Here is a 13,373-nt window from a genome sequence, read left to right as displayed (position 1 = left end):
AGCGGCAGTGAGACAAAAGCAATGAATGCCACCAATGAGGATCATAGTGAGACGAAAAAAAAAGAAAAAACTCAGTACTTATTTTTTATTGATACTTTTTAAGCATCAACCTCTTACCTTGAGGGACTACAATGAGTTGTGGATTACATAATGACCGATTTTATGTCAATTTTACATGAAAATAAGCTTGAATATTAAAATTAAATATGAGAGGTATAAAAACCAACACACTTTAAAACGGAGTAGCACTGTAAAAACAATTCAGAAACGTTCCTGGAAAATAATGGGCAGCTTATGTTCCCAATTTCTGCTAGTAACATATTTTGCAGAAAACAAGAATGTTTTCCGCTAAAAGTCGGGACCCGCCTAAATCATTCTTAAATCTTCCTCCGGTTAAAGCCAGTCAGGTTCCTGGAACCTTCAATGAAAACTTATTAAGTTTTATGCAGTATCTTGCCGACTTCCTGATTTGCCAAGAAAGCTCCAAAAGCAACATCTCGCTTGCTTACAATCCTTGCAAAGCTGCTGAATCCAGAAGCTTATCCGTTCTTATTGGGAGCTTGGTCAATCCGAAAAAGCAGTAATCGCTCTAAAGTGATAGCTAAAAATATAACAGTGAGAAGTCTGTATTCGTGCACCTTGCTGTGATTCAGAAAACTTTTTGGCAAAAATACTTAATGTTCACAGGAAATTGGTGAAACCTTCGAAATTTCGCGTCGTTACATGTAAATTACCAGTGGCTTTTCAGAATTTTTTTTACAGTGAGAGTTATCCTTCGTTTATTTGCAAATTTGGACTAAGGAGTAAAAAAGAAATTCATTCTGTGAATACAATGGACTCTCTATGTTCATTATAGGAGGAAGACTAATGCATTTATACATAGTCTATTGCGTTAATGGACTATGTTCAGTACTTTGCCAAGTGAACTATACCATTTACTAAGATAGAGGTGCTGAGTTTTGGATTGGCGTCTAGTGCAATGTCTGATCAAACTCAGTAGGACGTAACCTCTTAAACTTCTTTCTTTTTTTCCTTTTTAATTTGATACGTTTTACGAAACAAACAACTGTAAAATTTTGCAGTACAGTTATCGGTACAATACCGCTGAAATTTTTTTTTAAATATATTTTTGCATTGTTTAAACAAAAAGGTTTCTATGTGATTCTCAACCGAATATTATTGCTTGTAGGTAGTCGTACCTTAAAGTTCTTGAATGTTTGGAATCTTGAAATGCGCAGTTCAGTGGCAGAAACTTCAGCCTCATAATACTCAGCTGAATGATTTTATGAAATGCATCAATATCCCCGAAAATAATCTTTCTTCTTCCTCTCTTCATCTTCTTAGTGTTCTTCAACAATTGTGATAAAATTGAGAAGGTTATACAATTTGATTTATAGGAATTCGCGAGTACCGATTTTGAACATGTTCAGTATATAGAGAGGTAATAATTGGACTGGGTTAAAAATAGCGTTCATATTACTGGGTGTTCAGAGTACAGAGATGTCAGTCTATGTTAAGTCTTTGGAGTTTCGCCGGAACCATCAAAATGGGTTCAGAATAGCTGGGTGTTCACATTAGGGAGTGTTCAGATAGACAGAGTTCATAGTATTATGTTTCAAAATAATATCAACGCTATCTATATGGCAATTTTATGCATTGTTAATATTACATCAAGCATAATTATTCAAAAATTGATAAACAATTGATTTTCAATCATGTCCTATTTCCTAGGAAATCGCATTAAACTATTATTCAAATGAGATAAACCTTGTACACAAAAATATCCTACAAAATTAAATACGTAAGTTCTTACCAATTGTTTTCGAAACTTACCCAGTAAAGTTCACTTGGCCATATGTTGGAAAGACAATTGCTAGTGTTGTTAGGAGCAGCAATGCATACGACATTCTTCAACCTGCTTGAAAAAATGTTTTTAATTTTTTTTTTATTGTACGATAAAATATCTTATTTTAACGAGCATATCGGTTAATATTGATGAACGCAGTATTGAATATTTGCAACATATGCCAAACGTAAGTATACATTCTGAAATTTCATCCTACATGTTCATAATTATTTAATGTTTATGAGAGGAGTACAGAGCACATACAATTGCTTATTTTTGCTTCTTTTGACGTCAGTACATATATATGCATAAAAACGGCGAAGTTTTACACAAAATGCATTTTACTGCCTTTTTTACTTGATTTCAGATGTTTTTTAACTTTAAGAGAATTAAAATATGATTTTTTGTTCTTCTCAAAAACGGAAAAAAAAAAAAAGTTTTGAGTAATAGAGAACCATTTTATAGAAAGAAATACTGCTTCTTTTGGTAGACAAAGAGAAAAGAAAAAAAATCTTCAGAAATGACATCAAATAATAAAAGGCACTGCCTAAATGGAGCAAACCTTGAAGAACAAATTGTGATTTATTTTAGTGAATTCAACAAATGTATCTTTTATGTATTTCTCACTTTATTAAAAAAATCCAAAAATATACCGCCCAATCATTATTACTTGGCATTGTAACAATGCCAAACATATGCACTAAAAGAATTATTAGTGCCTATGTTTTTAAAGTTGGAGTGTATATTTTAAAGATTTTTAGCGCATATTAGCAGGCATATATTCATGATTATTTTACATATACATATATTCCAGGCTCTATTTATGAGATTTTTGGTTGATAAAGGAAACTTATTGTTTTCTATGATTAAACCGTTCAATGAATAATTCAATGATCAAACTTGCTTCACTAAGGGCCCATTCATTAATTACGTAAGGATCCCGAGGGGGAGAGGGGCTTGGAAAAATCTTTACATACCCTTACTATAGGGGGGGGGGGTCCAAATCCATTTTTACGTAAAATTTTTCATGTCGATGTTTTATATTAGAAATCGTGCGGTCAAGTGGTTTGGCAGGGATCATATTTCATTTGCGTCTGGAAGATAAAAAAAAAATTATTAGAATGAGCTGTTTTTTTATTTGTTTTACAAAGAATGAATGGTGTAAACTAAAATAAAAAAAATCGCACAATATATGGCTTTTTTTTTATTTTCAATTAGTATTGCATCATATACAAAAAAAAAAAAAAAAGTGGAAAAAACATTTAGTCTAGATTCCAACTTTTTAGTAAATATTTCTTGATGTAATAAAGTTTAATTTATTAATAGTGAATTTAATAACGATTCCAGTCATACAAGATTCGTGGATTCATTATTTATTATTTTGGAAAACGAAATGTAATCTTACGCAAAAATAGCACGGGCGGAGGAAGGGGGGGGGGGCTGAAAAATCTAATGTACCCTTACATGGAGGGAGGGGGGGGTCAACAATTGCCACAATCATCCTTACGTAATTAATAAATGGCCCCTAACTTCTCAACAGTTTAAATATAGCAGAAAATGTGGTTTTAAACCATAAAGACAAGAAAAAAGGATTTTTAATAAATTTTCTGTAAATGCTGAAAGTTAAAAAAAAAAAAAAAAACTTTTAGAGCTCTCCTTTCTCGCACCGAAGACTACAACTGGTCTGCAATTAATATGAAAATTGAACAACGTGATTTTGTCACAAATTGGGGCAATGTTATGTTCGTAAATATTAATGAAATATTAGGAATATCTAATACTCGTAAAAAATAGTTTTAAACTAATTTACATCCTATTACATTATATCCTCATTTTAAGCTACAAATCTCATCTTAAAACGAAGTAAATAGCGTTTGCATTTTGTATATATTTTTGAAATTCATCGTTACAAATTTTTAAATAAAATATTATATTATGCAAGTATATCTTTAACTTACTTTGCACTCTGATACAGTATCAACTCAGCGTCTCTGAAGGTCTTGGCTCAAATGACACGAACTCTCAGTTTCAAACAAGAAATTACAAAAAAAAAAAAAAAAAAAAAGAAGAAGAAGAAGAAAGAACGAAAGTCACGAACACTTGAGAAACTAAATGAAAACTCAAATCACGTAGCAATTTCGGAAAGCTATTATAAAAACGAAACCTATTAGTTCTGGCGTGAAATTGAAGATTTACCAGGAGAAAGTCAACTATTTTTCGATTTCAACTCAAGATCTTTTTTAAAAGTTAATCTCCCATTTACAGACTTGTGATGTCACTAATAGGGCGTCGTACTTTTTTTAAGGAAAGTGACGATAAAATCAAGAATAAAATCTGGGGTCAAACATGCGGTTGACCTTGACTGGCTCAGAAAACCGAAGTCAAGACCATTATTGCCTCCAGGTTTTATGAACTCAGCACTGGCGGAACCAGAAGTGTCGGTTTGGATCTCGTATATTTTTCTTACACAGTTTGAATAACATATCAGTTTAACAAGTCAATAGCCTCTTGCACCAACATTATGCTATTACGTCATTTTGTTGGAAATGTCAGTCGGTAGTTATCTTTGGTCGCATATTTCGTGGGCGAAAAATAGGTCCTTTTGTGAAAGATAATCTTTTACAGTATTTTAGTCGAAGATTAAAAAAAAAAAAAAAGAAAGAAAGAAAAGTAAGAGGGGTTAAGGAAGGTATGAGAAAAGTTAGAAATTTTGTCTTTACCAACCACTTGGCGACAACAGGGGAACATCTCAAAAATCGAGAGGCGAAAAAAACGTAATAATTATTAATTTAAAATCAGAACGTAAATATCTCTCTTGTCATACTGGTTCAAAGTTAGTTTGCATAACTGGTGGGTTAAGGCGTACAAACAATATTCAACAGTGGTTCGCCATTTATTTCTCAGTTCAGAAGAAAATTTTGCAGTTTTAAATTATGCCTTTTTAATATAGACTAAAAAACAATTTGTTTTCATATTCTAATCTTGTTTTGAATATATTTTTGTATTTGAGCAGAAATCAATTAAAATTAAGACACTTTAAAACCTAATTCAGCTCCTTTTTTTTTTTTTTTTTTTTACGAATACTGTCGCTGATATCGCTCACTTCTTTCTAAAACGTCATATCTCAAAAATTATCGATTTTCAGCTGTGCCGTTTTTTGAATTGCCATGAATGAGTAGCATATCGCCGCAAGATCTGCATTTCTATAACTTAATATTTCGCAGTTAGAAAGAAAAAGTGTCGCGCTTGCATTTTCAAGAATTTTCGAAATGTTCTTTTCAAATGTGTCACATCTTGGGTTGTGCTTGATCCATTAGGTATGAAACATCTCATGTCTTTTACAGAAAGATGGTATTATTTATTCCGAAAACAGTATTACACACATAAAAAGAGTAGTTTTCTTTCTTATTTTTTAATCAAGAACTCACTATTTGCATTTATGTCGGTATTGTCGGTATGGTAAGGAGAACAATTAGTAACAATAATGACACATTTTGAGATACTTCAAATAGTATCTTTGAAATTTTGTGCAAGAACGTCCTAAATAAAGCGCAACTTTTTAAAACTTACCTTTTATACACTTCTTCTTCATGAAACAGAGAGGAAACACCAGATTTTCTCATAAAAGACCTTACGCGTAAGAAAAAGTTCAATCAGTGGCTTGAAATATAGTTTTTACTACATATCTTACTTTCAAACTTTAAAATCCCTCTACTGAAGAATTAGGTTTTTTGAGATATGACGTTGTTGAAAGGAGTGAGCGATATGTGATAATAATTGTATTTTATGAATATTTTTTACATTATTTTGACATTATAAATTATTAATTTCTTCTTTTTCAAAAAAAAAAAAAAGTATTCCAACCCATAAAAAGAGTTTTTCATTCAAAATGTGTTTGTTGAAAGTTCGGAAAAAAAAAATGTTTACCAAGGTTCTGTGTTCTAAAAAAGTACAAAAATTTTAAAAAGTACAAAACTATACTATTTTTAGAAATGAATAAATATCTTTGTTCAACAAAATTACCATAAAACAACAATATAACAAAAGCACAAGTATTGCAAAAAGTAGCAGACAAGTGCTTCTGGGTTTCAAGGATCCCCCTTTTCAATGCAAAAAAAAAAAAAAAAATGTGAGCAATACACTAAAAAAATTCCGAAACGTTACTGGTTATTTCCGAGGAACATTCGGAATTTCATAAGTGTTCACCTATTTCCCCTTAAAATCAAGTAGCTTCTCAAAAAATATTTCTGAATTGCTACAGGTAATACAAATGCAGATCTTTCACTGTAGCGAAAAATATTTTCATCATGCACTCAAAAGGACAGAATTTTTCTAGGGCAGAATGGGCTGTCCTGTTGTTTTCAAGTTTTTCAATAACATGGCACCACAAACGAAGAAAAGTGCGGTTCAAGTCAATTCAAACCAAACTTTCCTAGAAAAATACGTCTGTTTCAAGACTCAAGTTTACATAATGATAAACCACCTGTGACTTAAGCTGCACTTTTTTTTTTCACAATCTGGTCGTGCCAATTTGCCAAGCGATAGCCGATAAACCTAATAAGCACGCTCAGCTCAATCTTTAAACTGGTAGCTGAAAATATTTTCCAGATGAAGGAAAAGTATGCGTTCGTGCAACTTGTAACAATTCAGAAAACCTTTTTGTAAGGATACTTGATTTTACGGAGAAATAGATGAAAACCTATGAAATCCTGAAACGTTCCACGGAAATAATCAGTTTTTACAGTGTTATACGATGTTTTAAAGTTGATGCTCCCGTTTGAGAAGGCTTCACTAGATCCATTTAGTTGAAAGTGGGGCAAATTGAAATAGCTGGGCAAAATGATATAGCGGGGCAAAGTAAAATGGTGAAATATTTACTCAGCTTTTAGTCCACCTATCTAGTAATATTTTAACTATGTATTAACACATGTAGTCTATTCCAGTCAAGAAAAAAATACCTCTGAAAGTCAAAGAATATGATAGTACAACCAATTTTCAAAAATTGATACTCGAATTGTAATATTTTGTCGTCAGTCAACAATTATTTTTGTAATTTTTAAATGATGAAGCTTTTGTTATTAATATTTTAAATATTAATTAAGATCTAATAATATTCAGTGCAGTATTTATTTGTTTCATTTCAATCTTATTCGTTTCATTTCAAGCTTAAATGCTTTCCCAGTTAGTCAAGTGCTTGCGAGGAAAAGTGAAATAGGTCATTTCATTTAATTGTTCAATCTTTTACTAAATTACTTACGTATCAATTTATTAATTATTTCTCACTTACATTCCTTCATTTCATAGTTCCCTTGCTTATTCATTCATTCACTACTTTATTAACTGATTTTTTTTTCATTTTTTTATTTATTTATTCCTTTATTGTTTCCAATTGTTCATTCATTATTTTAATTACTCATTTATTTGGTCAAAATAACTTCAATAATCTAATAGAAAATAATTCGTTAGAAAAATATTTTATTTCTCACTGGTCACATGAAAAAAGAAGTGAAAAATTTCCACCTTTTTTTTGGGTGGGGGGATACAAATTTACTGCCAAAAATAAAAAACAATGTTTCAATGCAAGTTATATTTTGTCTTGACCCTTGAGCCCAGACCAAAACGGGGCAATTCGCTTTCAGATAAAAGAACACCTTTTGATACAAGTCATATAAAGCAGACTTTTTTTTTTACTCTTTGATATAATAGGTGCTTACAAAGTCCAAGTGCTTTCGATCGTATTTATTTGTAAAATACTGAAAAGCTTTTTGACGGTTAGTTCTAAAAGTAATGTTAGAAACAAACATACATAAATTCTAATCAGGTTCCTGTGAATAAGTGATTGAAACGAGGGATTAACGTTTCAAGGACAGGCTTGTGTGAATCTTTACATTTCGAAAAAAATGTTGCTTTTTGTTTAGTTTTGTTGAAATTTTTAAGGGGCAAGGAGGGTTGATTATGGAAAGGGCCAAAGGTTAGCTTAAAAGCAGAAAGGCACGGGGCCTTCCGAAATATCCTTGGGGGAAACATTTGGGAAACTTGTCCCCTTTCCTTTTAATGTTTCCAAACATATTATAGAGTCCCCGATCCTTCCCTGTTCCATTAATTTTACCACTAGTTGCACAAAATTGTATTTCTAAATTGTAAAACTTCACATAACGGAGAATTACCGGGAAGAGCTCCTTGACATTCTAAGACTAAAATGAACTTAAATTTTTGAAGAAAAAAAGAAACGACGAAAACAAAATCGTGGTGGAAACCCTTCTTTTCCCTCTTCCCTAACGTTTCCAAGAATTGTTAAATTGCTGTTTTTAACAGCAATTTTGAAAATATCCCTTGGAAGGGAATTAGAACCTAAGTAACCCATTCTCCCGATTCTTTTCTCTTTATGCCTATATACAGGGTGTCTTGATAAAGACTGATTGTTTTCAAAAATTTATAACAGGAAAATGGTTAATGATAAAAAAATAATTTTTGCAGAAAATTCATGCGGTGGGCCGTAAGTTTCGTCCCCCCAGAACTCCAAAGTTTAGTTCAAAAGTTTTTCAATAGATGGCGCTGCAGATAGCAAGCCTTTAAGTCAAAAAATAATTATTGGAATTCACCGATATTTCCTCCTGTTGCTACATGTGGTTGCAGCCGGCGCGGCGGCAGGCATTTTGAAAATATTGTTGCGAAATTTTATTTATTGAAAGCATTTTTCGGAAAACTATGATGTAATTTTCTGTCTTTCTTTGATCTAAGCTCTTACATCTGCTGCGCCATCTATTGGAAAATTCTTGAACTAAATATTGGAACTTAGGGGGACGAAACTTACGGCCCACCACATGAATTTTCTGCAAAAATTATTTTTAATCATTAACTATTTTAGTGTTATGAATTTTTAAAAACAGTCCGTCTTTTTTAGAACACCCTGTAGATCTACCAATTTTGAAAAAAATCAGGGGGATTTACCTGAGTCATCCCTTTTCTTGTGTCCTTCCAATCTTGCCAGTATTGAAGCATAAAGACGTGCCTTTTATAATGCTTGTAACCATTAATAAGACTTCTTTCAAGGCACATAAAAAATGTATCAATGTTAGCTTTATTTTACGTTTCATGATTTTATTTTTTAGAACTTAAAACTTGAGTTAGAAACTTAAAGGAAAATAGGAACTAGCGGTAATTTAATGTGTTTGCTCGACCACGGAAGAATCGAGATACGGCACTGTTTAATTTAACTGTTTCAATTCAGAAATGTGGGCCAAAATATTCTTTTGCCGACTGGGCCAAAGTCAGCCAGTCCGCAACTGCTTTCGGTCAATCCATTCGTTAAACAGAGAATAGTGGAAGCGAACCGTCAGTGGCGTTGTCTTTGGAATCTATGAATGGACTCTATGCATATGACGTCACTGCGGATATTACCACGGAAATACACACCATTGTGGCCACCATTGAGCAAACAAAAACTCGATTCTCCTGCGTCGTTACAACATGTATTTTTGCGGTTGATAAACTCTTTCTATTTAAAAATGAGGTCTTTCGAATGTTTTTAACTCTGAACGATTCATTTGGTGCGAAATACTCTCTTTGTAATCGTATTTTCCAGATACGTAAAGCGTTCTGGCTGCTTACACTCAGGAACATAGAAAATAGCGCCCCAAGAAGGAAGCATTGAATTGAAGTGAAATTTAATATACAGAACAATACAAGAGAGAGATACACTTGATCCGAAAATCCAGACAATTAAACAAATACAGGCTAAGAAATGAGATAAATACAGTACTACTTCAATAGCGCGTTGGACCCCCTTTTGCTGCAATACATGCAACAACACGAACCGGCTATCGGCTAATAAGCGTCTGATGTTGTCCTGAGGCAGATGGAACCCCGAATTTTAAACAGCCACATCCAAATCTTGCACAGAGAAGCACGGCGGCATCTGGCGTTCGGCTGATCCCCATACGTGCTCTGTACAGAACAAGTCGGGGGAGCAACTGGCCATGGAAGAGTCTCAAAAGGACGTAAGAAGTCTTGAGCAACTCTAGCTGTATGCGGGTGAGCATTATCTTGCTGGAGAATGACCCCTGAGAGACGATTTATGAATGGTCCTACACGAGGTTGCAGAATGTCATTAAAATAACGCTGGCCTGTTAAGGTTCCACGTACCACAGCTAGAGTGAACCGGCTATCATAGGCTATATCCCCCAGACTATTATGCTCGCTGTTCGGGCAGTGTGTCGTGCGATAGAATGGGTTGAACGGTACAGTCATAGGAAAAAAAAAAAAAACGAAACATTTTTAATTATTTCGGCTATTATACATGTTAGAAAAGAAAGAAAGGTGTCATCCGACATGGATTAAAGTCTTCTTTAAAACTACGTAGGTAACATTTTGATAAGGAACCATATACAAAGTAAAATCAGCACAGAACCCCTGGGTACAAAATTACATTGCATTTTGTGCAGTAGAAGAGAAGTTATTAATGAAAAACGATTTAGGGAACGTCACCACATTTAAAACGCTACTTTTAAGCTCACGGCTTATCAAGTAACGGAATGTAAACTAAGAAAAGATCGTGATTATCCAGCTCAATTCATGATTTTTTTAAGGTTTTTTTTTTTTTTTTTTTTTTTTTTTTTTTTTTTTTTTTGCAATTCGATGCTTTTTGATAATGTTGCGTCACAAAGCGATGTAGGGTCGAAAACGTTTTTTTTTTTTTTTTGAAAAACAGGTAAAATATTTACTGATTTTTGTCTTTTAACCTTAGAAAGACGGATGGGTCTAGCTGGTCCCTCGCATAGATCGTTGTTTAATAAGTCGAATAATGACTAATTGAAAGTAATGGAACTTTTTGACTTTTCATAATATGATCCTATTGAATTGCTTATTGAATCATTCAGCTATTAGCCCCATAGAAATGTAAAGATTGAACCTTATACCTAGAAAAATGATGTAAATATGTTTGATAAATGTATTGCACCTGATGCTACTGGTTTATTTTGAAATGATCTTTTGATGTAAATTGGAACTCGCATTTATTTTTCGCTGACATCGGAAGAAGTTTGGGACATCGCATACAAAAAAATAAGAAATATAGCTCATCACGTTGGATGATGCAGTATTAAATAGATTGGTGACTTGATCGAAGCAAGGCCCATTTATTCTCTGAATATTTGCTTTAAATACATAAAATGAACAAAGTATCAATCTAAAAATTAAAACAGAAGCAAGAGAATATAAATACCAGTTAATAAGCAAATCCTTCATACTCGAACTTTATTTGGGAACATTGCTTAGTTGAATTAACACCGTCATTTGTATTAACACAGTGGACAAACACGGTAGTTGTTCTAGCGGCTTTATTGTAATCAAAAAACGAGAATTAGTTTCAAATCCAAATTTGATGCGAAAGATTCATGTATTATTAAAAAAGCATAACGCAATCGGCGGTTTTAGTTAAACGTGTAATGGCTCTTAAAAGCAATTTATGTAAGTAATTTCCCAATGCTGTTTCTAGCAACGAGATTCGCGATGGATCCAACCAGTAATTTAAAAAGACAAAAGTTATTTTAGCTTAAAGCTAGATAAACCGAAATGCGACTTTTTCTCGGATGTTGTAATTTTGAACATGCAAACAAAACTCAGCATTATTTGATTTGTTTTGCGTTCCATTTACTTGCAAGAGAACAACTTCTATTGTATCAAGCACTAGGTTGTCACATCTAGAGAGGCCAACGCATCCGCCATATTGGAGCAAGCGTACAACAGGGAAAGCTACCTTTATTGGCAATCATTCGCGAAACAGGAAACGAGAGAGTCGGAGAGTGAAGGTGAACATTGGCGAAATTTTGGAAATAGTTGGCGTCGTTTCCAAGCTGCTAATCACTTCGCGGGCTATTAATTATTCATTTCTTTTTTCTTTCTGAATCTGCTGGAAATCTGAAGAGCTGAAATCCTTTTTTGGAGCTGTTTGCAGAATTTACAGCCGAACAACCACCCATCTGACTCAATTTAACACATGCTAAAAAAATGTAAACATCAGCAGCAATGCTATAGCTACGAAGCACTGGATCAAGTTTGCTCCAAAATGGCGGATGCGTCGGCTCTTCCACTTTAGGGGACCTTAGTCACACCTACGGTAAAACTTCACGCAACAGACCTTATAGCCAAGTTAGTCTCTCCAGAGGCTGCAATTTCGTCCTTGCTGTGAACTTTAAATTCTGGGATCGGAATCAACAGTGCTGGAGTCAGAAATCATCTGATTGAAGCTGAGAGTGCGAACAAACTGGTAGGTAAAGTATATTCATTTGCTGTATGGGTTTACGGTCTTTCGCTGACAAGATAAAATTTCTTGATCCACTAGTTTGTTGGCATTCTCAGCTTCAATGACATAAGATCTGCTTCATTGTTCAATTGATCTGCGTTCAGGACTGTTTTGCTCATTGTTAAGATGTAATAGAGTAGTTTTCACTCTTCAGCTGGGATAGTTAAATCTTTAGCGTATCGCAGTGGATAAGCGGGCCATATTCAGCCCACGAAGCTGAACCGTGTGACCCGTTGACTGCTGAAAGTGAAAAATTAGAAAGCGCAATTAGTTTCAATGGCATCAAGTTGAAGCCAAATATTCGGAAATTGGTGTCTGAAACACTTTAATAAAATAGGCATTCAAGTTGTTTGTAACAATTTTCTTAGCAAACTTACTTTTTTTTCCATATTTTTCAATGTTATTTTAAAAAGAAGAAAACATTTTGAAATTTTATCTTTGGCTTGCGAGAACGATTTAAATGTGAAGACAGAGAAAGTAAATAAAGATAGTATTTAAATTATATGTAATTAAAAATAGACAAAAAAAAAGTGCACAATCAGTGAAAACAACTACTTTGAGTGCATAAATCGGCTTCAAAGCTTACTGACATTTCCTCTCCTAGATCTTAACACATTGAAAATTTTTCAAACATTTTACAAATAATAATAATAATAATAATAATAATAATAATAACACTAATTCGTAAAAATCAACAAACTGATCTAAGAGCAAAATTTTCTACCGACAAATCTGGATACTGTTAAAGGAGATATTTCACCCTGTCGGCTATTTTTCGAGTGCTTTTTCCTGATTACAGGGCAATAGTTTTCCTTTAAGCAAATTATAACTCAAACGAGCCATTCTAACACTGACTATTGCAACATGACTAGCAAGACAAAGAACTTTTATTATATATTCCTGTAAAAAAGTTGTGCATGTTAATTTTTGTTCAAAGTTATTGTTTTACAAAAGGATTATACTGCAATGGCTAAACGTAGGAAAAAAAAAAAGAAATAAAAAAACATAAGTATTTCAAATGTGGATTTTATTAAAATGTTCTATAAAATATTCTTTTATTAGACAATGAAATAGTGTTTCGCATTATTTACACATTGACGGTTAAACGTAATCCTCATAAAACTGACTATTGCAACAGAGTATTGTTCTTCTGCAGAAGAAACGATCAAATTTATCCATTTAAAAAATTCATAGACGTAACTCTAATGTATAAAAACCACGTTA

General features: G+C 33.1%; 1 protein-coding gene across 1 annotated transcript in view; it reads right to left on the bottom strand.

Annotated features, from left to right (window-relative positions):
- LOC129230655 (carboxypeptidase B-like) overlaps positions 1 to 3,849 on the bottom strand; it is a 38,100-nt gene extending 34,251 nt beyond the window's left edge. Inside the window, exons 1-2 of the mRNA XM_054865071.1 lie at positions 3,805 to 3,849; positions 1,834 to 1,918 (exon numbers count right to left, since the gene is read on the bottom strand). Coding sequence (XP_054721046.1) covers positions 1,834 to 1,907 — 74 coding nt within the window. The 5' untranslated portion in view covers positions 1,908 to 1,918; positions 3,805 to 3,849. The remainder of the gene's footprint in view (positions 1 to 1,833; positions 1,919 to 3,804) is intronic.
- Positions 3,850 to 13,373: the final 9,524 nt, after the last annotated feature.

The sequence above is a fragment of the Uloborus diversus genome, chromosome 9 (assembly GCF_026930045.1).
Source record: "Uloborus diversus isolate 005 chromosome 9, Udiv.v.3.1, whole genome shotgun sequence".
Classification (NCBI taxonomy): domain Eukaryota; kingdom Metazoa; phylum Arthropoda; class Arachnida; order Araneae; family Uloboridae; genus Uloborus; species Uloborus diversus.
The sequence above is the reverse complement of the archived record's forward strand: the minus strand, read 5'-3'. Positions and strand labels throughout refer to the sequence as shown.